This window comes from Dendroctonus ponderosae, unplaced genomic scaffold (assembly GCF_020466585.1).
Source record: "Dendroctonus ponderosae isolate FM_Combo_2020 unplaced genomic scaffold, Dpon_F_20191213v2 Dpon_F_20191213_3, whole genome shotgun sequence".
Lineage (NCBI taxonomy): Eukaryota > Metazoa > Arthropoda > Insecta > Coleoptera > Curculionidae > Dendroctonus > Dendroctonus ponderosae.
In genome coordinates, this window is record NW_026018508.1 from 5,476,661 (window position 1) to 5,502,657 (window position 25,997).

Here is a 25,997-nt window from a genome sequence, read left to right on the forward strand (position 1 = left end):
CGAGTAACATTACACACACTCTAAACGGACAAAATCGAGATTAGTCAGAAAAGCAAACCTTCGTCCAATTCTGAAATAGTAGAAAAGCTGTACGAAAAGCGCTTAAAAATTTATCAGCTAGAAAAATGGACAAAAAATGGCAAACGAAAATTAAATAAAACAAATAATTAAGAATATGTAAAAGTGATAATACAATGCAAAAGGAAGACGTGATTTTTTATTTTTAAGCCCAAGAAGACAAATAAAAAAAATGGAAATACTAGAATAAGAAAATTGTTTGTACAGGAACCTTCAACTTCAATCATCATCATTGGAATATTCAAAGAGAAAAGACATAGATGGTTCATTAAATTAAAAGAAAATTGTGGAAATTCGTCGTTTTCAAAATGCTTTATGAAATTAAGTCCGGAGTAAACAAGATAAACTTGTGGCATTTGTATATGCCGAAAGTTGAGGTGTTCAAAGCTTCGGTTTGCTATTTATGTTTAAATTGCCTTACCTTCAAGAACATACTTGGAAAAATATTGATATCCCTGAAAACAGTTTAAAATTTATGTTTTGAGAAACATTATGGATTCGTGAAACTACAGGATGATTCCAAATTGGCGTCATTCCTCTGGCGGTGTTATCCGGGGGTATTTTGAGAGTATAGGAAAAATAGTTTAAAAAATTAATTGTTATTAAAATAAATAAGGCGGAAAATTTGAGATCTACATATGAAAAAAAATTATAATGATGAAACAATTGATTGAAATTGCGGCCGTTTCAACAATTTTCTAGTTTAAAAATATGTGCTTGAAAGAGTGTTATCCTACATGAGTATTGGTTACTTTTCCAATAGGTACACGTCTTACATCAAAAATATTTATTGTGAAATTTATGTATGTACGTAAATAGATTTTATAACCATTAAGTAAAGTTTTTTATCAAGTTTTTTGGATTTATAGCATCAATTATGTATAGCCAAATAGGACATAAATATTTTTGTTGCTTCTCAAACTTAGAACAAAAGAGATGGGTTCGTGTGGTTAAGATTTGCTTTTCATCTACAGAGAATTCCGTAGTAATAGGAAAACTAAATTATTCCAATGAGAATTCCAGATCGCAGATTTTACTCCATACAGAAGTTTCCATTTGAGAATTAAATCTACAAGAAGGGTGATTGTTTATTATTGTTTTGCTAGCGGGTTTGGATAGAAATTCGATTATTTTCTATTCAATCAATCAATCATCTTGAAGCATCTCCAGAAATAGTCAGAAATTTTCAAACTGAAATTAAATTGTGTTCTTGTTTATTATAAAATTAAAAATAAAAACCCTGTAAATTAGGTTTGATTTTTCAGGTTTAACCCAGAGCACTTGTGACATGCAAGGATTTCGTCATGTAACCGCTATGGCCGATTACGCTTTGAGGCTTAAAGAGCAGCTCCAAGATGTGAATGAACACTCGTTTAATAATTTCCGAATTCGAATTGGTATTAACGTTGGTCCAGTGGTAGCTGGTGTGATTGGAGCCAGAAAACCGCAGTACGACATATGGGGCAACGCCGTTAATGTTGCTTCCAGAATGGATAGTACTGGAGTATGTGATAAAATACAAGTAAGTTTAGTCGAAATATTACGTCTTTTAACGTTGTTTAATTGTGTAATATACGTTTTTGCAGGTAACGAAAGAGGTTTACCAGATTTTAAGTACAAAAGGTTTCGCACTTACTTGCAGAGGAACGATCGAGGTGAAAGGAAAAGGCTCGATGGAAACGTACTTTTTGGACGGCAAATATAAAGCACCGTCTACTCACATAACAGTGAATCCCCTGGCTGTCTCCCAATCTATGAATAGTTCTGTGTTAGGAACCATTTCAGAAAGGAATTAAAAGTTAGCATTTATTATTTAACTTCGATCGGATTCATTAAGAAACTTAATTACATTTTTGGGCTTTATGAAAATTGGGTGAAATTTGGGGAAACTTAATCAGAAGGACAACTTATAAATTGGTGTAGTTCAGATGAATTTATAAGTATGTTATTAGATGACGAATTGATTGCAATTTAAGGATCAAAGTTCTAAGTGAATCCGATTTTGGATATTTTGGCGGAGGTAGAATGTATTGTACATTTTGCAATTTAGTAATGGTGAATTGTTTTGCTACTCCAGTTGTTCCTCAGTTCAGTTGCTCCCAAATTGTTCCTCAAGAAGAAAGAGGGAAGAAACAATAGATTCAAAATGATTAAGTTCAATAGATGATGACCCTCAAACAACCAGATAATTTTTCTCCTGATGTACAAAATCAATCTTCCTAGGCACTTTTATTTTAATAACAAAAAATGTCATATGCCTTATAGATCCAATTCATTTTAGCACTTATATTAAAATACAGAATCTGTATTAATTGTAAGGAATGGCAAAACTGTGGGCAACAGTTAATATAAATTTAAATTCAGTTGAGAAAAGTTACAATGTTAGAGATCGCGACTATTTGCCAATAAAAAAATGCATTTAGTTGCAATTACAAAAAAAATTATAGGAAATGTCCTTTCTTTTCAGAATAAATTTAGTGTCTTTTTTTTATCAAAATTTCTCATAAACTGTTTCTCCTAGTCAAACTGATTTTGACAGAGAGAAAAAGAAGAAAACTTTAAGTGAATGAATCAAAAAGATGAAAATTTTAAGTCCAAATCTTAAAGTTCGTGTAACGGAAAGAGAAAAAACCACACAGTATTTTCGAGCCGATGGTCCATCGAAATGAATCCAAGACAAATATGTCTGGCAATACATAATAGCACTAAATTGGCTTTTGTACCTATCCAATACTTGTATTTATGGTTCTGCTTTATTCCTCTCATGTAGTCACCAACATGAAAATGCTCTATTTGAAACTGTAAAAGTAGTTATTTTGAGTTCTGATTGATCAGCGCCTTTAAAAGTACCGAAATATGAATTTTATATATATGTTATGCATAGCAAGTATTTCATACTTTTTCAAAAAATGGCAGACAAAATATTTTAGTCAAAGGTTTTGTTGGACTTAACAAGGCAATAAAGTAGTTAAAAATAAAATGTTGGGCTAAATATCAAATAGACGATGTAAATTAATGCAATATAAAATTGTAATCTCACATAGGTTACAGTGTATAGAGAATTAAAATGTGATGTGTTCGATGTATATTGGATCCTGAATCACATTTGACAGTAATGTTTTTTTTTTCAGGAAAAAATAGCATTATTATTTAACACTCCAGTTACCACAATAGTGCTTCTTATTGAATTTTAAGGACCAAAAACTGTTGAGGTATTTTACAGCTGTATATACCGAACATCATTGAATATTTTTGTGTTTTTGATAATCAATACCTACTTTTCTTATCGCCAACGGAAATATTATCAATACATATTTCGAAAAACCATGCCACATCTTGCTAACTTGTAACCATGCATATACCTCCATCAAAACATTTAACAATAAACGACGGCTTCTGAATGTAACAAAATGTCTGTGTAGTTACTCTGTAGTTAGTAGGTACTCTCTATGGCCTAATATTTCAACACTTCTGATAGTTCCCAAAGGTTGTGATTTGTGATGGAGTCTTATTGTTGTATAATTGTACTATACCAAATGAAAATTAAATATATTGAGAGCAAATGAAAATTAAGCATAAGATTTAAAATATGTGTGCAGCTTTGAAGTTCGTTATTTATTGCTCATTATATGGAAATTTATATGGTATAATTTAATTTAACTTTGAAGTATGACCGATAAGTTAAATTATACGAAAATATTTCAACTAATTAGTTTTTTAATAGTCCTCCGCAGGAATTGCGCAAGAGGTCAGTGTTTCGTATTTATTACCCTCGATTCCATCAAAGTCGATTCCATCAAATCAAACATATACAAACTCACTGTCCTGAGATATATTTTAGAAGATAAAATGTATGTAAAGTGTTATAGAAATGGAGCAAAAGATATCGGAATATCGTGATGGAATTTGTATAAAAAGAAAATAATCCTATATTTGTTCAAACTATTACTGGCGAAAATTATGCATAATTTCAACTTAACTTTGAAATTTAATCATTTATTTTAATGATTCATTCTGAAACCATAATACCAAACATAATTAAAATTCGAAACTTTTTCCTTTTAGGAAATTTATCTGTAGAATAGCAAGTAGATATAGTCCAACAGAAACATTTTCAAAATAGTACAAAACCAGAAGTTAAACTAAGTTAAATAATTTGTAAAACTTGTGTAAGCACGTCCAATATGTAAAACAATGCATTGTAGGTGAAACATTGTAAAATATAAAATACTGATTGTACAAGCCGTTGTTTACTTGTTAGCTTAAAATACTCTTGTACATATAAACTGTTTCTTAAAGTTTATTTTTATGTATAGAATGATTTTTTAATAAAATATGACGCATTATCAAGTTTAATTTAATGATGTTATTATAATCTATACCCGATTCAAACTTTAGAAAAATGGGAATATATCGGACTGGCCAAAACTGCGGAAATTGCAGATCGATGGTCTAATGGATTCGGATGCTGATTAATTTCGAGGCGCTACTTTTCTGAAAACGCAAAATCTGGATTTAGGCTTACTCTTAATATTTACGAAATTATTCGTGAATTCAATTAAACTTTTCTAGTCATTAGAAAGAGATCGTTGACGTTTGATTCAATTTTTTTGGTTTCCTTCCAAAGGACACATCCATTGGAGGTAAGTAAGTAAGCCACCATAGAAACTTTACGAAATTTTTCTACAAAAGAAATGTTTTGAACCAAATTACATGACTTTAATATGTAATTTTTTTATTTTTTATTTTAATACGTAATTTTCTCATTTTTCTGGGGGTTTTGTATCTGTGTACTTTCTTATTCAGTTGATATTTTTTACAAATCATCTATAACAAGAACATTTCGTTGAATCCTGCGTTTCAGAAAATTAGTACGCAAATAAGGTTCCAATATTTTAAATTTTGAGTAAGCTTGCTCAATAAATAAATTATACTCGCGTTAGAGGCAATCAATTAATTTTATGAAACATTAGATTTAGATTTGCCATTGCAAAAAATATTTAATACTATTATTAAGTTAATTATATTACTTCTTTCAAGAGTATTTATTAAGAAATATTCGGAGACAGAACGTATCCGGAGTAATGCCATTTATTTCGACAAAATCTAAAATGAATGCTAGAAAACACAAAATTTGATTTTTATTTATAATTTTTTATAATTTCAGATGCTGCATACTTCTTACTAACTAACTACGGAATCATCTTCCCAGTCTCCAAAATTAAATATAGTTTAAATGAGGTCTTAATATCTTTCGCATGAATCAGGGAGTAAAAACTTAACTTTTGGTTTTCATTATTACTTTCATTTTTACATTTGTGTTGAGTAATAATAATTATATTTTACCTTTGAAACAAAAATATAAAAAACAGGACTTTTAGTGCAAGAATCTGGTGGATGACAAAAGGCAAAATCCTCTTGCCAGATACTTCAAAAAATTAATATTCCAGGACTTATAACTGTGATCGTTGATTCGGTTATATTATTTACCAAATTAACAAGCTTAGTATCTTCAACTAGAGTTGAAAAACTTATAATATAAATTATTTTATTATGAAATCTAAATGAAAATCTACAGCTTTAATAATTTTTGCCACTGAAGAATGGGCTTTTCTACTTCAAATCGAGTCAAGTAGCAAAACAAGAATTTCATCAGATGCGATTGCTCCTTTTCATATGTTTTATACAAATGCATCTTGCCTTATATAATAATATAGAGTTCCACATCATTTTACATGTTTAGACAAGATACAAAACTATATTTACACAAAACGGGTGAATAGTAAATTAAATAAGGATTTTTGTCTGAAAGCGTAATATGACAAACTCGTATAATAAAATAATTGCAGATGTCGGTAATATATATTTATTCAAAAAATTTGATGTTAAATTTATTCCTTAAACATTAGATTGAAAATAAGGTTTAAAAATAAAGGAAAATAATAAAGTTTCCAAAACTTATTATTTGTTTATTAAGATAACAATAATTTTTCAAGAAATGCTTTTGAAAGATTCAACTTAGCTCTTTTAAACAATTTAAAATTCGGAGTAACGGATTTAAGGTGCATGTCGCATAAAAAAGACCATGTGGAAATTTAGTCAAATAGTTTACAATCACTACTGGCCAATTGCTTTCCTAGTGGCTTCAAAAGCAAAATATGATAGTAGTTCCGTTATACCAAAGCAACAAAACATTTCAGCAGACAAAACATTATTGATCTCCTTAGTATATTTTCAACAAAGACAGAAAATATTCATACTTTTTCATATTCCATTTGTGTACTGATTAGCAACAAATAGGAAATGTTTTGAAAGACACATACCAACCCTTGGAACCAAGTCCACACTAAGACGAAAACATTATTATGCAATTCGGCAATGCCTCAATAAATTCAGATTAGATATAAATCAACAAATATTTGTCGTTTGTATAGTTATCGTTCTCAAAGTATTCTCGAATTTTGCAAGAGAATTGCTTGTCCTTATTTATTATTTATTTCAACTTAGCAATTAGCCCAACCAACAACAAGATATCTTCTTAATTAATGATGTATTAGATGAAATTCATAACATTGAAGACACTTACCAGTTGATTGGCTTATATTAGTATAACACTGTTTTCTTCAAGTCGTTCGATTTTTGCTTGCCTGCGCAATTTGAAATTAGTAAATAAATGCATTCAAAACACAATTTGCAAATGAGTATTTTTATCTCGATTTAGACACAAATATTTGTAAAATATAAATATTATACAATGGTTTAAACGATATCAATTAATTGGTCTGATACAATATTGAGATGATGAAAATTCCTAGAACCAAAAGTAAATGCAATAATTGGCCGCATTACTGTAGATTAGTTACTAGAATTTACTAGAGACATACGTGGATACCAAAGGAAAAATGAGTTTGTTAAGTTCAGATTAATCTTAATTTTATTACTGAGACCGTTATTTAAAAATATATCGGACACGAATTGAAGGGTCCAATGCAATAACCGACCAAGTCCAGTCTCGTTAATTTTTCAGGAAACAAAATAAACTATTTATTTATAAGCGAAGCGATTTAAAAGTAAAAAACTAAAATACGCTGTACATTTATGATCATATAAGCAACCATATTACGTTCACCATTATTTATATGCTGAATATTTTGGGATTTAGTTGGTTCTTGTACAGTTTTTGCAGTTTTTGTTTGTTCTTTCCTGGGATCAAGTAATAAGTCCAACACTACCGGGTCGAAATTTTTTATTAATTGAATACATTGTGATTGAATATAAACTAAACATACAGCTTGAGTGAGACAGGCTAATTTTTATTCATCGCAGCTGAATTCTGACACAGCAGAATCAACAGGAGGCTCTACGTTAAGAGTTATGGCATTCCTCGGTCTGGTTGTAAAGCCGTAGGTCACACTGAGGCACATGGTTTTTTGCTAAACTTTTTGCTAAACATGATGCAATTTGTTCTTCTTAAGTAGCCTTCTTGCATTATCTAACGTTGTCTCAAGATCGGACAGCGACACCGATTGTATAACTTTCTTATTTTTTATATTAAACCTTCTGCTCCCCAACCAACCGATATTATTGTATTTTGATACAATAATATGCGAAAGGTATGCGATAATTTTGACACAGTAAATTAATTAATTTACGTTGCGGGGTTTTTATTTAAAATCTTTCTAAGCAAGTTTTACAGTATAAAAAAATATAATAAATATATAAACAATATATAAAACCAAACTGAACGAAATAAAACACGAAAACCAACGCAAAAGACGCGAAAACACACGATCATGCATCGCAATCTACCACCTGAACATCCACTGTAATACTTAGTCGGTTATAGCATTGGTTCCTTTAATTCGTAGACAAAAAAACCAGCTGGACATTCAAAATGAAAATCAGTAATTTTCTGGTTTTCAAAGAAAATGTATTTGCCATAAATGTATGCAAGCTACTTTTGCCAATTTTTTCTCAAGTATAAACTTGGCCAATCAATACAGCGTATAAAATCATTCAGTTCACATAGCAACATCATTGTTGAATCAATGTAACCTGCTTTTTCTGTTGTCAGAATATAATTTAAAAGTCGTGTATTATCCATTCAGCATGACAACTTTCGATGATTTGCAAAAAATCGATCAAGTGGAGTCCTACTCTTACAGAAACTGTGGGAAAGAGTCTCTTTTAGCGAAATATAGTATTCCTCTACAGCATCTCGACTTTAAGTATGTAGCAACAACTAAGGACGCCAACGAATTAGAAAAAATGGTAGAGATTTTAAGATCAGGACAAGAGGGGCATTATCCGGAATTATTAAGGTAAAGTTTACCAAATGCGTAGCGATAAGTAAAAGAAGAAATTGGCTTCTTTAATACCATTAACATCATAAAACCAACCCAATGCTCATTGTTAAAAGATCAAAAGTATTTATTGAAAAATATGTAGGTATTAGATAATTAATATTTTCGCTGGTTCTGATTCTTCATTCTGATTATATTTTCTTTTTTATTTCAATTGGTTATCATTTCTTCTACTCAGCCACACACTACACTACACTTTGCAAAGATTTATTAAACAATGTTTTAAGCATGAAATGTTTAGTGAAAATTATATTTTTAATCAAGATCAACAGAAGATCATTTGAGAATACTAAAGCCGAATAGCAGACTCCTGAGACAAACATCGCGAGTGTTAAGCAAACAGGATCTAAAACAAGAAGAAATTGACGAAATCGCCAATGAGCTACAGAAATTTGTAACCGAAATTTCTAGAAGTAGTAAATCTTTGGAGGAGAGTAGACCTGAGAAAATCAGGTAAATCAGATGTTGCTAGCTAATTAGTCTGTTCACTTAAAAAAAACAACAAGTTTCTAATATATGCAAAAATAATGACAAACTTTAAATGTTAAAAACACCTTAAATCATTGCACTCGTCAAACAAAACGAATTCCCGTAGAATAGCCGAAAAATCAAATAAACACTACTTTCTTGTGCCTACTGCTAACTCAAGCAAGCTGTTTCAAGCCCGGAAGCCATCACTAGTATATAAAATGTAATTAAACAAGTTGTTATCTGACTTAAAAAGCTTGCAAATATTTTAAGATGCGACGTGAAAGTCCGTCAATACGAACCGCAACCAGAACCATTAAATCTTGTGAAGAATGAAAAGCGAATTGCAGCCACTGATTATCAGGCTTGGGACAAGTATGATCCAGATGTTGAACTGTTGAAACAGGAACTGGAGCAAGATAAAATACGCAAACAAGCTGAAAAGGCCCAGCAAGCAGTCGAGAAAGTAAACGAAGAAGCTGAAAAATATGTGTATGCAGGCACCAGCTGCCAGCCGACCAATCAGTTTGTTATGAGCAGTCTCAGCAGTAAACAGAAGAAAAAACTTAAAAAAACTGTAAGATGTATTAACCACAAACTTTGACAAAAATTTAAAACAAGAAGTTTTATTCTAGGTATGTTTTAACCAGTATCCTACCGAAGCTGAGGCCATTTACCATTCGAACAGAGAACTAGAAAAGGGCCGCGAATTCTTCAAAAGTGCTGATTATGAACTGGCCCTCAAATGCTTCACCAGCAGCATCATGAGCAAATCTACTGCCATCAACTTGAATAATCGAGCCCTCACTTACTTAAAACTGAAGAGATTTGAGGAAGCTTTGAGAGATGTGGAGAAAGTTCTAACGATGGATGGGAAGAACTTGAAGGCCTTGCTAAGGAAAGCACAATCTTTAGAAGGTAACTTCGAGTTATTAACAACGGTTTTAGTTTAGTAGCAAATAGTTGATAGTTTAGAAAAATGCATACACTTACCTACTATTTTTTGGGAATGGTAATAAAAAATGTTAACAAAAAATCGTATTTAAGATAATTATAAAGCAAGTATGAATTTACTAAAATTCAAATAACAGATCAGGAAGTAGACATTTAACTGAGATTCGTTCTTTCTACGTCTCAACCTTGAGAGCTTTTGGTAACAACAAACATGCATATTTGAAAAATAATACAAAAATTGAACCTATATAATGAGAAAAGTACAAGAAAGTGATGAGCAACGAGGAATATATTGTTAGCACTTTAAAACAAGGAAGCTGAAACACCTGAATTTGAATCATCTGAAATACTAAGGATTGTGATCTTTACTTATTCAATAGAGGAACTAATTAAGTATGGAAATTTTATTTTCAATGTTATTAATGCGCGTTTGTTCAAATGTTTTATATTTCGAAGTTAAACACAATTCAAAACGTGCTCAGTACAAAGAAAAAGTCTTTGATTGGCCGAGGTTTGCGTAATATCGTATAAAGTGAAACACATTGTCTGTAGCAAACTGAATACCAGACCAAATACTGAATACTCATTTCCTCTAGATGTATCTAAGTATATATATTTATAGCTACATATTTAGTAGAAATGAAATAACTTGCCATTGTTGTAGAATGTTGCGTGATTAATAGCTGATATAATGATGATTTATGTAATAATTTGCAGGTCTCAAAAAATACGAAGAAGCTTTAGATTGTGTGGACTTAGTAATTGAAAGGGATCCAAACAACCACATTGCTCAGGAGCTCGCAGAAAGAGTGAGACAATTTTGCAGAAACATGTTGAAGAACACAAGAATGAAAATAGTTGAAATTCAATAAGTGCATTCGATTGACATGATTGGTTGAATATCCCAGAAGAGTTTATAGGTTTAGTTCATTTAATTATCTATGAATAAAATACACTTAACATGGGTTACGAGTAAATGTTCAGGTGCTTTTAATATTTTAATAAGCACTAAAAGGATTTTTTTTGTATCAAAAAGTCTTCAACTTTTAATCAAACTATCATTTTATGGAGAGCTCCTAGAAGAAACCTTTTTTACGACCCTCAGTTTTTATTACACTGGATAAAAAATATAACTTTGATTTACAAGTTAAAATATTCAGGTTAAAACTCTTTAGAAAGCTGAGATTGTATTATCCAGTGACCTGTAAACACCTGCTTCTTGTAAAATTTTATACATGTGTGTGTTCAAATATAAAAGGGAAAAGTCAAGTAGGGACCGGTCTGGATTATTGAGAACATTCGCTGGGACAGATAGTATTAATATATTTGCGAAACCTTTCCAATAAGGCACATTCAACTGTGACTTGTATTGTTTTCGAACTTGTATTATATTTTCCAACATTTATTGAAATCTATATCTAATGTCTGTATGTCTTCTTTAGAACATTAAAGTAAAGAAATCAGTATCGACAGAAAAGAGGTAAGTTGAATCTGTAATTCTAATTCAATCAGCTGCTAAAAGGACTATACAGTTTCGTAAGTTCAGTATACTTAATTTTCGATAGATGTGGAAACGTATGAGAATATGAAAAAAATGGAGTGAGTTTCAGTCAAAGAGCAATCACGACGCAATTATTGGAACTGGTATAAACGATACAAAAATATTGAAATTTAATATTTACCAACGACCTATACGTGTTATTCGTGTTCAAAAATCGTTGCAAATTAAGAAATTAAATTAAGAAAATTTAGTGAAAACATGGATTTTTAATTACTCATAATTTACAAAATATTTCGGATACCTTAACAACCGCTCTGCATTGAAAGCTACGTTTCAGAGATTCAGCTTTCCTTTTACTGTTCTCTCATATTTTGTTAATGATGGTCATATTTTAAACCTGATTTATACGGACTTCTCTTTGAAGCGTGTTTTGTGAGTTTTCAATGTGCATGCATGAAATGCTCAGAAATAGTATTAATTCCTCTTCACACATTCCAATTCTATTCAAATTGAATAAAACCACTCCTCTGGCATATGTCGCATACCTACTTTTTATATATCAAAATAAATGTATGCGTTATCTAAATCGTACTATCGGGTTTTAAGGAAAAATTAATCCTCAGCATCTGTACCGGGTACCGGCTGCTTCAGTAAAAACTTCAGATAAAAAAATAAGTCTCACATCTGTCCCTATTCTTTTGTGCGTGGTACAAACTTGTTTTCCTCCGACACACCGAGGGATGAAAGTGGGTGGCTGAAAAGCCAAGGTGGATCGACATCCTAAAAAGCAGATGCGACCTACCTTGTACCTTTGTGTACTCCTATGTACCCCTACCTGACCTAAACTTATTATAAGTGTCTTTAAAAATATATGTGTTTGAATTACATATATGCAAATGACTTTTGAGACGGCTAAAACGAATGTACGGCAAGACAAGGTGTTTTCGATGCAAAAAATTGAAATATTTTACAAGAGTGTCTTAGCAATCAGAAAGTCCTTAGAAACGGGGCACCAAAAAAAAACTGTTTAACTGAAAACTCTTAAACGGTTTAAAACAAAATGGATGGTCAGAAGTGTAAACGAATGAGAGACGACAAAAGTAAAGTGTTTGCCAATTTAGTTATTTTTTGTAATTTCAGCTCAATAACGTAAAATCTAAATATATTTTCGAATAAAAAATATAGTCGGTCTGCAATGTAATATTTTAGGCACAATATGAAAGTCTGCGTATTCTAAAGAAAAAGTTCCAATTTAGAGTTATTTGGTGTTATATGGTTAGCGATTATACAAGTAAATTCAGATCATATTTTACCACCTGATAAAAGCTTAATTGGAATAGCAAGATTTAAATTTGCAAATCAAATACTCGCGAACGATGCGTTCTATCGTCCTTCAAATTACATGGAATAGATTATTTTCATTAATTAAGAAGTGCATATTTACCTTTTCTTACTATCACTTTGCCGGCAAAATGTTTTAAATTATGATCTTATGCACACATGTTCTTGACGAGTATAAATTCCATATAAAATTGGGAAATTTAAATACGTGAATTAATGAAGTATGCCTGATTCTTGATGTTTTCACATTAATCCAGAATTACGTTGTTATCAAAGTATTGAAAGAAATGCTCAGACAAAGAATGCTTTTAAAACGTGAAACTATTGGAAAGATCAACATAAACAGTGATTTTGTAATGATCTCCAAACAAATCTATCCATATATTGCATATTATAAAACACTATTACACTGTACAATCCAAATGCCAACAATGCTTCGAAGAGTTATTGTAGAAAAAAAAATATTTAATTAAATGCACCAAAATAGCGAGTTCACTTTAGTTGAAAAACTGCCAGTCACAGATTTCAGGAGCAATTTTGCTTTGAGTCATCCGTGTAAAATGTTACCGCTGCAATGCAAAAAAAAAGTTGATTTTTTTAAACTAGCCTATAATTAGAAAAGATGGCTGAAAAATTCAAAAACTGTTTCGAGCTATTTAGTTTATTTGTACTCTTTAGGTGTTGAGATCAAGAAAACTTAATTTTTCTTCAATTTCAAGGGGCATATCGAACTTTGCTTTTTTTCATTTGCGGCCCTGTAGAAAAAATTCCGAGATGCCTAATTTTTATTATTTTAGAACACTGGCTAATAAAAACACATTAAGCTAGATAAAGCTTCAAATGAAAACCAAATTGCTCGAAACAATTAGAATTTATCCATTTCCAAAGTTGGAGCAAATTTCACTGTGCAGCGTTCCATTTGTTGAGCAGCTTAGATCAACTTCAAATAAAATATAAAATCATTAAAAAATGGAGAGTTTTGAAAACTTTAATATATAATAATAATAATAATAAATATGTTTTGTCCTTTAGATGGTTAAACACTTTGAAAACCTTCGAACGTATATTAAAAACCGATTGAATTGTTCAAATTAAAAATAATTGAACGCCAATAAATGCCTGCATTTTTCAACCTTCCTTTCAGCAAAGCGACAAAAGACTCGGATAATAAAAAAGCAACAAAAAAGATCAAAGCTATTTAGCTAATTCACTATAAGTGCTGAAAAATGCTTGCTGAAGACCACCATCAGTTTCATTATGAGTAGGAAGACTACTCCAGTAGCTGCAATTGTAGCAAACGCTTTCATACGAACAAGATGGTTTAAAAATTTATTACACATGAGTTGGGAATAAAATTGAAGAAGGTGAAGATCAAAGCGATTAAGCCACTGCTCCACCCCTACCAATCAAATGTATCATTTTAGCACAATATACCGCATGTGCAAGAATTTCTAGACAAGAATAGGGTTACTTTCCGTCCTATGTATAATCGCATCTTCAGATTGAACAGTGCGAAGGTTCATAAGCCTTGTTCTATGGGTTCATGCAAGCCGATTTCTGTGAAGAATTGGACCATATTCCAAGCAATTCATTTATTTGAAAATAATCTTCGCGGAAGTTGCTTGCTTTATTGGCATTATTAAAACAAAGTCTTCTTAGAGTTTTTTTTTATTTATGGAAATTTGTTTTACAACTTTTTGTTCCACAAATTTCATTACGTTTTAAGTTGATTGATTATATCTCGAAAGATGGTGCACGTTTATTCAAAAGCACCCTGTAAATTAAATCTAAGCTTAAGTAATAAGGCACAGCTTTGCGATTTAGCGAGTGATAAAAAGCACTTTTTCACTATTTTTAACCAGTGTCATCATTATTTTGAACTATTAACCTGCACCTTCGATTAAATGACTTTGTATACTCGTTTGTTTACATTTGCTTTTTATTCATAAATGCAAAGTTTTACAAATTAGCCGACCGATTATCACGTAATGAAACTGTGACGATTTTGAAATATCACTCGACTTCGGTTACATGCTTCCATTATGATAACATTATCCCGGATCATAAATTTCATTTCAATACGTGCAAAAGATTCATTACTGTTTCTTTTTGAGTTTCTATCTGTTCACCATGCTATTTCTGAGTTTGCCACTAATTCAAGCACATATGAGATTATAATTACAAATTGTTTGCGTCTTATTTAGTTAGTTGTTTTTCGCAAATTTTTGAGCAACATTATTTCGAACGCTGATAAATTCTTGGTAAACAAGAATCGCATGAAGAACGAATAAAATATTTAACAACCCAGACCGTTCAAAGTTAAGAATAGAGAAATGCTATGCGGCAGTATTAATCAATCGATTTCGCAACAATCAATATACAATGATTAGATACATATCTAACACAGATAGGGTCATTTCACAACTTATCCATTTACAGAGACAATTTCCCTATTGCAGATAAGCGGTCGCCCGTACGTAACGCAATAGAATCAAAACTGAAAAAAAATCGAAACCGGTAAATTTCTAATGGTTTAGCCGTTCCAATTTTGCAATATGCAGAACCGTTGAAAAATTAGACGGCAGAAAGTGCCGGAGAATAGTGCGAGATTTTCGTACTGGTTGGTAAACACGGTGCCCGCTTTCTCCAAAGTTCACTCACCGAAGAAGAAATTGTTGACCTACCGCAATAGTCGACTGATTTTGTAGTTTTTAATCGACTAGGAACGGTAACTCTACTTTACAAAAAAGATCGTTTGTTTTGGTCCAATGAGCTGATGTTATGATTCCCATTACTGGTATTGTTGACCGTACAGATCTCATCCTCTCCAAACCCGCATGAAATTGCCCATTTACTGCTCAAGCAATGGAAATTGATCAATATGAATCTTAATAAATATTGTTCATGTTTTAACATCTAACATTTCCCAGTAGGCTGATCAATTATACATATTTATACGATGGGGAATGATATCATTTAGAAAATATGCTTATTGTATGAAAGAACATTATTTTAACCTGTTTTACACATTATTGTGTTCCAAGTCTCGACTGCTCATTAAACATGAATCCCTTTGATTCAGTTTGTACTTTTACGTACAAAGTCGGTAATTTTCGCAATAGGCTATAAAATGTACCTTTCGCAGTCTTCTCAATGCGATAGAGCAGTTAAAAACTTCCCCGTGACCTAACAGGACTACGTCAGGTTTCATTAAAAAATAGACAATAAGATTCAAAACAATGGAGAAATAGAACAAAAGACTATACCTGCACGGAGCACGCTAAGCAAATTGAATTGGTGCAAAATCTGTAGTTTGCAGAATTGGGGAGAAGTTTGGCAACAGCGCCGAACATCCCAACAATTCCTTCACTGAACAACGCCAATGTCGCCAATTCTCGGTAGAGTCAGACGGACCATGGCTTCGAATGTGTTCGTATGTTCGTTTCTTCTTTAGGAAGTCAGTCCATGGCTGTGATTTGTTGCTCGTTTGTTTCGTGTTAGAATATTCGCTTCGAATTATTGTGTTGTTCGCCGCGCGTATTCGACTCGTCGGTAGTTGATTGTGCTAATTCGTGTGCTACGTGATCCAGGATAATTTGGATTATTTTCACAGATTCGCACCGAATCCTCCAAATAAAATTCAAGGTGAGTGTATACGCAATGTCACCAATAATGGTTCTTTTTGACCTTTCCAATAATTGTGTCGCAATTTTCGCAAGGCTTTCGTTCACCACGTTTAAGGTGCTTTCAAGGTAATTAGATCTGACCAATTTGGAGGTTTTCTTTCAATGTTCAACTCAATTTTCGACCTCACTTTATCCGTCTGAAACTGCCCAAGATGCAACACAATTAAGATTCACTTTGTTGACAATTGATGACAACAACTCGGTTACTATGGCAACGCCAATGATTGGTACTGAACAATCGAACATAATTCGAAATGCTATTCGTTTATTGATCGGTATTTTGATTTGTTTTTATAATAATTTTGCTAATTGACTGTTTAGTGATTTTATTCGTATTTTTCATAAATGTGTAGGCCATAAACCAGTACCACACTACAATAGCATATTGGTGGTTAATGTTTTTTTCAATCTATTATTTCATTTTTTTACTGTTATACTTTTAGATATTAATTATTATTTATTTATTTATTTAAGGACTTTATTATAATTATTCTGCCTGTTTACTAATAAATTGTATGAATTTCACAATTGATTTTCTCTTTTGTTTCGCTGTTTTTGCATTATTCGATTTTTTTTTTCAATATATAGATTTACGAAAACTATAAATAATATCTCTCGAATATGCTGAATGAACATCAAGTCAACACGTTTCTGTATCCTTAAACCAAACTAGATTTTCATTAAAATTAAAAAAGAAGAAATTCGGTACTTGAAAATTATTTTTACGGTAACGTACAGTGGTTTTTGTTATCTCTCTGTTTATAATGTTATCCCAATATTCGATTTTAAAAAAATCGACCCTCGACTCATAAGTATTGTTTCAAAACAATGGACGATATTTTCATTAATTTATTGTAATTTGTATCATTGAATTTGCTCTCTTTTTACGAATGCACAAATAAATTAGCTGTCGAGATTAGCACATACCTATTTCATACAGGATTTCTGAATTTCTCATTAAGTAAGTACATGCGAATTGTGATATTAGCAAAACAAATTTTGTGACAAAATATTGTTGTTACAAAAGTATCTAGATAACCGAGATACCGACATTTTTAGCTTTTGGCGTACTAGTTTACAAAACCATTGACAATTTAAAGTTTTGTTATCATTTTAATTTGTTCCACTTTTATAAGTAGTACTTAGTAAGTAATTTTTTACCCCACTTTTTGTCCGTCTTATCCCATTTAAAAGGCAATTTGTAATTTTGTTAAATGACACTTCTTGTAAATTAAAAGCGCACTAGTTTTGTTTTTATTTATTAGATTTTGCCTGTACTTATTACTCCTTTTGTCATGATCGTTCATTTTGTCTTGGGTTTTAATTCTTGTTTCCATAGCTATTAGTAATAAGTAGTTAATACATAAAATAGTGTAAGTTCTTGAGGGCTTTTTATGCACTACAGAAAGTACTTTTAGTAATTTAGTAGTAAAATGTATCTCTATTAAACCTGAGGTTCATATTGGCAAAACAATTTACATTAGGTAACAATTGCTTGATTTTGCCTAGCAGAAGATTCCCTCGATAACTTGAACTGATAACTATAACGCACTTCATACCTTAATCCATAAAAATAATTTAATAAAACCAGAAACGGAATTTTTTTAAATGAATACCGCAAATCATGTTACTAGTGAGAGTCATCAATGTGAATGTTTTGGAATTTAACATTGTTTGAATCGAATTCACAGCCGGATAATATAACTGAATATGTACATACATATAGATGATGCAAATGCAAATTATCGTCGCCCGTTTTTATTAGTAATACAGCTCATGTCATCAATATTTTTTAATTCGCATTTTTGCCCAAATTAAGATAAGCCTTAATTCATTTATCCTATCTTCATAATTTTTATTAATCAACTTATTATGATATGTGCATATCTTGTCAATTAGTATTTATTATTTTTTATCAATGAATGAGATTAATGCTGTGTACGCTATTTTTTGAAAACCGTAAACAGGAGTATTTCGCAAACTTCTTATACATAAGGTGCACTATAAAAATATAGGTGTGTTTCTAAAAATGTGGCCAAAATCACTTGACTCAACTTGTTTTATTAACGGAAACACTAACTCAAGAAGCAAATCACTTGCAGGAATTCCAAGAATATGTTTTTCAGTTTGGGCACCAATGAATTCACAACTCACTAAAGTACAAACTCTTCAAATATAATTTATTTGTTGTTTGTTTGTTCTTGCTCTTAAGGCTCATCAACTATATCATCAAGGCTGAATTTTCTCACGATACTGATCCGTAGTGTGTGATCCACTGGTGTGAATCAAACTCTTATGCATCCCGCAGAGGAAAGTCGCATGGAATAAAGTCCGGTGACTGGCGCGGCCATAAATTTTGTCTTATTTTACCCTATCCATCTGTCAGCTAAGTGAGTATTTAAGTGACGTCAAATGAAACTGTTAAAATGTGGTTGAGCATCATTAGTTAAGAACCGTATTTTTTGCCACATGGTTAAGAGAACATCTAACTGTGCTCTGCAGAATTATTTTGTGGAAAAGTCGGCTACTTTGGACTTAGCATTCCTGTGCTGGAAAGAAGGAAATCGTAAAAGATAAAAATCTGAATTTAAGTGAATTGTTTTCAAAGGACATAGCTTAAAAATGACTGTAGCCAATTTCCGTTATTTTGATTCAACATTTTTGTTAAACAATCCGTTTTTCTGTTTAAATCTAAACTCTGCAAAATTGTTTTCCAATGTGTGGAAACGCTTTGATAATATTAGCTTAACGATGAATCATTGGTACCTGTATATTTTCTTGTGTATGGCATTTTCCTTTTATTACAAACGGAGCTCATTAGGCCTTCTTATGGTTTTCCTTGTAAAAATTCACCAGTCCTTTAATTATTTGTCTATTTTATGCTATTTTAAGTAATCGTTTTTGGGGAAAGTATTTGCCTAATCCCTAATCTATTCCGACAAATTGCTATTTCTATTTTTTCGAAGATACCATACCGAGGTCAATGTATTGTTGCGCAAAAATAAACAATATAGAATAGGAATATCCTTTGTTTTGTGTTGACAAATTGATGATTAGTCATTGTGAATTTACTATTCCAGATACAAGACACGTCATTAGAGAACTTCACAGACTACCCATCACTGATTACACTTTTATCACAGCACAGTTGTTGGACAGTGATTAGACAGACATCATGTCCAATATACAGAACCAGCCCGAAGTGAGGGCTCAAAACGCGGACAAGTTCAATACTGCAATGATCACGGTCACTCCTCGACATAACACAGTGGCCACACCAATCGTGGACACTGTGATACGGAAAATTCGAATATCCAACAACAACTGTGATATGCGCCCACCAAAGGTTAACGGGGATACTGCCGGAAAACCCACCCAACATGGGACTGTGATAAATGGGCCAAGCTGTGATAATGAGAATATGGAAAGTGCTCTGATTGCTGACAAATATCAGTTATTCGAACAGGTCATCGGCAGTTCCTTGTATCGGTGCGTTGATGTCAACAGCAAGCAGGAGTTGGTTTGTAAGGTAAGTTACTTTCAGGGATTTTTCCATTTCTTTTCAGATTTGTGTAACGATTAGTATGGCCCGGGTGTAGTAAACTTGAATAACGTATTAAAATACATTACTTAAATACATATATACAAACTTTAGTGAAATTAAACTGTTTATTAGTACAGCTCAAAAATCGTCCTAAGGTTGTGGGTTGACAGTATACTGTCTGATTATAATCAGATATTCTAATTTGCACTAGTCTAGGACACGCTTAACTTCAAAGTTTAATTATAAATTTACCAAGTTTATTATGAGTTCACTAAAGACGAAATATTTCCATTAACGGTATATAAATTTGGTTAATAAATAGGGCGGAAATTCATTACAAAAGGATCGATTAAACCCGGTTTAAAGTTGTGTTAGTCTTATAGGGGAAAATAACCAAACTTCAGTTAATAAATATTCGGCTAATCTACCTTGTAGATTTATCCCAGTGATTGAACAACATTGACGCGAAAAATGCGGAGGTGGCATCTCTTTGACAAACAGTTTATTTACTTTGATTATTTGCGATCCTAATTAGGACACCCATTCAACCACACACGAGGATGATTACATATCCAAATACTTCTCAATGAATTATTTGGCCATTGCAACAAAAATCTCCTCAAATCTCGTTTTAGCAGCTAAACAAATACCCAGTTTATAGCTGTTGGTTTTGAAGATGTGGGATTTTTTTATAATTTGTGTTTAATGCCAATTTGGTAATTTACGTGCCATTATGCTAAGAATTTAGAAATTTACTTTTTGATCTTAATCTTAAAACCTTTTATGAATCGACGTTATTAATTTTGCGTTTATTATCTTTTAATCTCGCTTCTAAAATGATGCTGTTGTTCAATTTGCTGATCAATCGACTAATATTTAAGCGGTTTTGGATTATAGTTCTTCACAAAGTACTTTCCTACTAGAAAAATATGCAATCAAATCAAAGAAACCCCAATTTTGAAACCCTGTAAACTTGGAACAAAAATTACTTTTCTAAATGGTAATAGAATACAATTATATTTTAAAAGCTGTAGAATGCACATTTTTGTCTAGCGGTCAAGTCGAAACGTGCGGATGAACAAACCATTTTTATCTCTAACGTGCAAAACACAAATTTTTTATTCTGTTTTTCGAAACAATCGGTTGCCCCTTACCCGAAACACTGTTTCAATTTATATTAAGAGTCTTTGAACTTAATTTAAGTGTTATTCTGTTTCTGAAACAATACATCTCCTATTGGCAACGCTGTAAAACAATTCTAGACTACGTCAGTCTTTCGGCCATTTTAAAGCATGCGCAAATCGTATAATGTTTGCTGTGAAATGCGGCATCACTGCTTTTAGGGATTGAAAATCTGGCCTTGAAAAGGATGGCAAGTTATATGTTGTAGAAATACGATCGTTTTAAAATCAGGCTGGTAGGGGGCTTTAATGTAATTTTACAAAGTAGGTAATTCATGTTTGGATAGCAAAATATGAGTGTGAGGATGAAATCTTCAAATCTGCAAAATTTGCGCTCATCAAAAACAGGCGGTTTTATCAAGCTTCATAGAAACAGCTTCATTCTAGTTACCTAAATTGAACTATGAGTTATTTTACTTGAATAAAACATTTTAAATGTCGGATAGAAATTTGAAAAGGCAATTACGTAGACCCGAAAATTACAGTACATTTATTCTAACTTTCCTAAGTTTCTCCAATCTTGGAAAATTTAAGCACCTATATAATTATATTTTGACTCATTTTGATAGCCGCAAAATATATGAAATATTTTTTTAGAAATTCAATATTGTATGCATATTTTGTTGATAGTACACTATTTACTTAATGATGTTATAATCATTTTTCTACCGAATAATGTTATATTATCGTATATGTTTATTATCATAAAACATTGTTCAATCTGAATGTTAAAATATACAAAACCATTATTTAATACGATGTCTTATGTTAACCTTCCCATTATCGATAAAATATGAATATCCTTCCTGCAAGTTCTTTGCACATATATAAAACCTTGAAATTTTAGCCATGACTCAAGTTTACACAACTTTCGYRATRTTTTGCTAATAAAAACTAAAGGTGAATTTAGTAAAATAGTTTGATTATTTTACTTATTACTTATTAGTAAAATARTATGATAAATTTGATCTTTCAAACAGATGAGACCCCATTATCTTACATTTAACTGCTTTTTTTGTTCATTTCTGCACACAGCAAATGAAGAAACTTTTTCATTTTCATTAATTCGTGGTATGCTATTGTTATTTATTTTATTGTGAGTGTTATCGTTTTCTTTCAATTACTGTCTGTTTAAATGAACATTACCTACCATTCGACGCTAGGCAACACTATGGATAAAATTCCAGAACAAATCAGATTTGATTAGATTCGCAAGAATGACCATTTAAATTGTTAAAAAAACTACAATTAACTATTTGTTTATACAGAGAAAAGTGAATCCATTCTCAACACTGCGTGTTCAATAGAAACACATAAATTGCAAAAAGTATTAAAAAATGTATATTTTTATGCCCTTAAAAATTATGATAAAGTTCCTGTAATGCAACATACACACAAGACTAGGTATAATTGCAAAACTTCTGTAAATTTGAAACAATATAGTTTGAGTCAAGTTTGCCCAACATTTGCAATAAAATTGTATTCCAAATTACACACTTGTATGATTGAAACTAACGAATTTCGTTTCATGTTCGCACACAAGAAATGGGTAGGTACTTATATAAAATTGGAAAAATCATCCAATCACTCAAATGAACGTATGTAAAAAATCCCAAGAAATTATATTTTATTCATTGGCTCATAAAATCTAAACCTTGACCAAGACCGTCATGCGGCTTTTAAACCGGCAGTAACTATTCTGAAGACTAGACCAACAAACCTAATTATTCCAATGAATTCAGAACAAGACAAAGTCCTAGTAGACGAAGGGCGGCGAAAATCGAGGACGAGAAACTGGTAGTCATTGAAAAGAAAATGCAAATCTAATCGAAAGTTTCATAGGTCATCTCGTGAGAGAATTGGGGTGGCGACTTCCCTATATTTAAGTTTTCAATTGTTCTGTGTACATGCTCATTAATTTCAAATTTAGGGAAGGCGCAAAAGTGAAGTCAGTTCGTCTGGCCAAATTAGTCTGAAAATAACATCAAGGAAAGTCAATATCAAAAGTATAAGACTAAGTGATTTGAAAGGGCACATACATGTGGCTTCACATTTTTTTTACATCTGAGTGGTAATAGCTGATTGTATTGGATGTTTGTGTCAACATGCACACAGTATACAATCACTTTACAATTGATAATTATTTTATAATTGGCACCATTAGGTAACAGATGAATGTTTCCAATGCTAAACTTGTGTTACTCTTCATGCAATTGTCTCATTTTGTTTCTATTTCGTCACAGTCCTGAGTCATCTCTAGGTCATCTGCATAGTGCCAATCAAGATTGGTGCGTCATAATTCATGAATGTTAATTACATGTGCATTTTTTTCTCTTTTCAGGTATCAATCATAATTTTCATTATTAGTACCTATGTATTCATAGTCCAGCTTGTATTTCGGAGATTTTTATTTAGCCAATTCACGACAGCTACGCAATTATCGACAAAGATCCGGGTTGCATGCAGTAAACGATAGAGGAATTTCGATTATTTTTACAAAGTAATGTCAAGTTGGTTCGTAATAAGTTGCGAAATAATATATGAAACAAAAGCGACTCCAAATATCTAATTAATGTAAAGGAAATGACGTAGATGCTGACGAAATCGCACGATGTATTTTGAACTAAGAAATATCTGATGGAAAAACGAGCATGTCATAACAAATGGCCTTGGACTAATACTGATTAGGTTGGACCACGCGTATGCGGAAAAAACACAGCTTAGATTCTAATTTACTTGGTTTTAATGGCTTCTTGAGAATTTAATTAAGTTATAGGTTTGTCATGGATTTTCTGTTAAGGAAATGAGCTGTGAATGCTCTCATCCATGCTATTTCGAATTGTGCAATAAGTTTATAAAACACTGACACGTCGGAAAATCTTGCAAACTTTTGTAACCACTTTTTTTTCTATACTGGGCGAAAAAAGAAAGAATGTGTTTGCTTTATAAGTAATATCACTTTAATCAGTCAAATGGTTTCATCAAAAAAAGTGCAGGTGTCTAATCTCGTTCATACATAATTCCGTAAAAAAACTACTGAACTACTGGTATCTTATAATCTATCGAAAACGTACCTTACCTAACTTAAACCAACCATTGAACAGTCGAACCTTGATTCAAGGTGAGGATTAAAATTAATGTGGCGATTGCAAAACGCTTATTTTTTGTGGGTTGGCCAAATTTGGCTTACTCCGACCGTTCGTTCTAAAAATACCAAGGTTAATCGAATGTACGGATTCGGTTGTCGAAAAATTCGATCGAATCAAATGTGTGGCTCTTCTACCTTCATCGGTATATATATAAACAATAAATAAATAAACGCAATGTGTTCACACAAAATAACTTTTATTGGCAACTTGCTACCGACTGTACCGACGATTATTCAAAAACTGGCCTCGTCTAGTTTCTTTCCAATGGACCTCCCTGTCTCCTGTTTCGCTCGGCTATCCTATATGCATCGTTACCAATTTTTGGAAATCGTGGTTCGGCTTATCAGCGGAATGGTAACATATATTTTTTTCTAAATTATACTAAAAAATTTCGAAAGTCCACAGGGAGCAAATCTACCCCGGTTACGGGATCTTTTGTTGTTCTACACTTCCTCTCTGTAGTAAGTTTTAAATTCAATTTTCTTCTGCTGTCAGTTTGTCGTCTTTAGCTTTAGCTATACTTAAGTATACATTGCAAATATTTTTTTAAGTTTAAAGGGCAACACCGTACTCTTGTATTAACGATAAATCACTTATTGTCGGGCTTCACACATTTCAAATATATCTTTTTGGAGCAGCTTTTATACATTTCAAGGTAAGTTAAAAAATGTGTTGTAAATTGTTAATCGGACACGTCTTTTTTTATTGAGACATGCTGTTTTATTTATTAATAGCATCTTAATGGCTAACTTAACATTTAAAAAGAAGTCGATTAAAGATGGTTTTTGCGACCGTGTATGTCAATACCTAATTGGAAATCATATTTCAAAATATTGATGTATCCTGGAGAACATCCATTATAACATAACAAGCAAAGCTCGCTTATTTAAAGACTAGTGTGACACCGAAAACATTAACGCATTATAACAATTCAAAAATATAAAACTGAAAGAAGCAATGTGAACAAAAACTTGGAAGCTATAAAAATTTCAATTAGTCACTCAAATCCAAGGCAAAGAAAATTTTAACTTGATTTAATGATAATTGGAATAAGACGATTTTTTTAAACAACTACCAACGTTATACAATCGCAACGCGCCACATTAAGTAATTGTTCGAAATGACCACCAAGTATATTTTCGCAATAGTTATTCTAGACGAAAACTTAAAAAACCATTCATAGGTATTCGATCTCTTAGATCTACAAGGTTATTTTATATATTTATGCAAACCTTGGATTTTAAATAACCCCACCAGAAATAATCTAGTGGCGTTAAGTCAGGCGATCTGGCTGGCCATTCAATTGTTCCGCGTCTTCCGATTTACATGTTTCGAAACATAGCATAACGAATAATACCATAAAACATCATTTTTCTGCCAAATGATTTTATTAGGGAAATATGAATGTTTTTTTTTTTAATTCAGCGCAAACATAAAAATCCGTCAAAAAAAATTATAAACAGGACTAAAATTAAAAATAATCAGATTATTTCAATTAACTACTGTATGGAGAAAAAAATCAGTTACCAGTTTCAATTGAAGAAATTGTTAGCAAATTGTTAACCTTTATTTTTTTTCGCATTACTGACGTAATGCTGGGCGTACAAAGGCAAATGTTTCGTGATGTAAATTAGGATTACACAACGTATGCAAAGGCACGATCTAACAACTGCATTGCTACCTTGATAATTCGCAATTATTCGAACATTTTAAGCATTCTGTAGCGCCTAAA

At 31.8% G+C, this 25,997-nt stretch overlaps 3 protein-coding genes and 1 long non-coding RNA gene across 7 annotated transcripts in view; 3 read left to right on the forward strand and 1 right to left on the reverse strand.

The window, feature by feature from the left end:
- Positions 1-4,424, forward strand: part of LOC109540307 (adenylate cyclase type 6) — a 232,004-nt gene extending 227,580 nt beyond the window's left edge. For both annotated transcript variants that reach the window (XM_048665026.1, XM_048665025.1), the window contains exons 27-28: positions 1,344-1,600; positions 1,665-4,424. In XM_048665026.1, the coding sequence (XP_048520983.1) occupies positions 1,344-1,600; positions 1,665-1,874 (467 nt within the window). In that variant the 3' untranslated portion in view covers positions 1,875-4,424. The remainder of the gene's footprint in view (positions 1-1,343; positions 1,601-1,664) is intronic.
- LOC125503896 overlaps positions 1-25,997 on the reverse strand; it is a 309,807-nt gene that overhangs the window by 226,561 nt on the left and 57,249 nt on the right. The gene's annotated exons all lie outside the window — the stretch shown is intronic.
- Positions 8,103-10,828, forward strand: LOC109540365 (sperm-associated antigen 1). The gene is made up of 5 exons (XM_019908721.2): positions 8,103-8,399; positions 8,706-8,894; positions 9,183-9,486; positions 9,545-9,827; positions 10,581-10,828. Exons 1-5 carry the CDS (start codon positions 8,188-8,190, stop codon positions 10,733-10,735), a joined length of 1,143 nt encoding a protein of 380 aa, XP_019764280.2. The 5' UTR covers positions 8,103-8,187; the 3' UTR covers positions 10,736-10,828.
- LOC109540294 (tribbles homolog 2) overlaps positions 16,084-25,997 on the forward strand; it is a 66,879-nt gene continuing 56,965 nt past the window's right edge. For both annotated transcript variants that reach the window (XM_048665027.1, XM_048665028.1), the window contains exons 1-2: positions 16,084-16,350; positions 19,472-19,920. In XM_048665027.1, the coding sequence (XP_048520984.1) occupies positions 19,567-19,920 (354 nt within the window). In that variant the 5' untranslated portion in view covers positions 16,084-16,350; positions 19,472-19,566. The remainder of the gene's footprint in view (positions 16,351-19,471; positions 19,921-25,997) is intronic.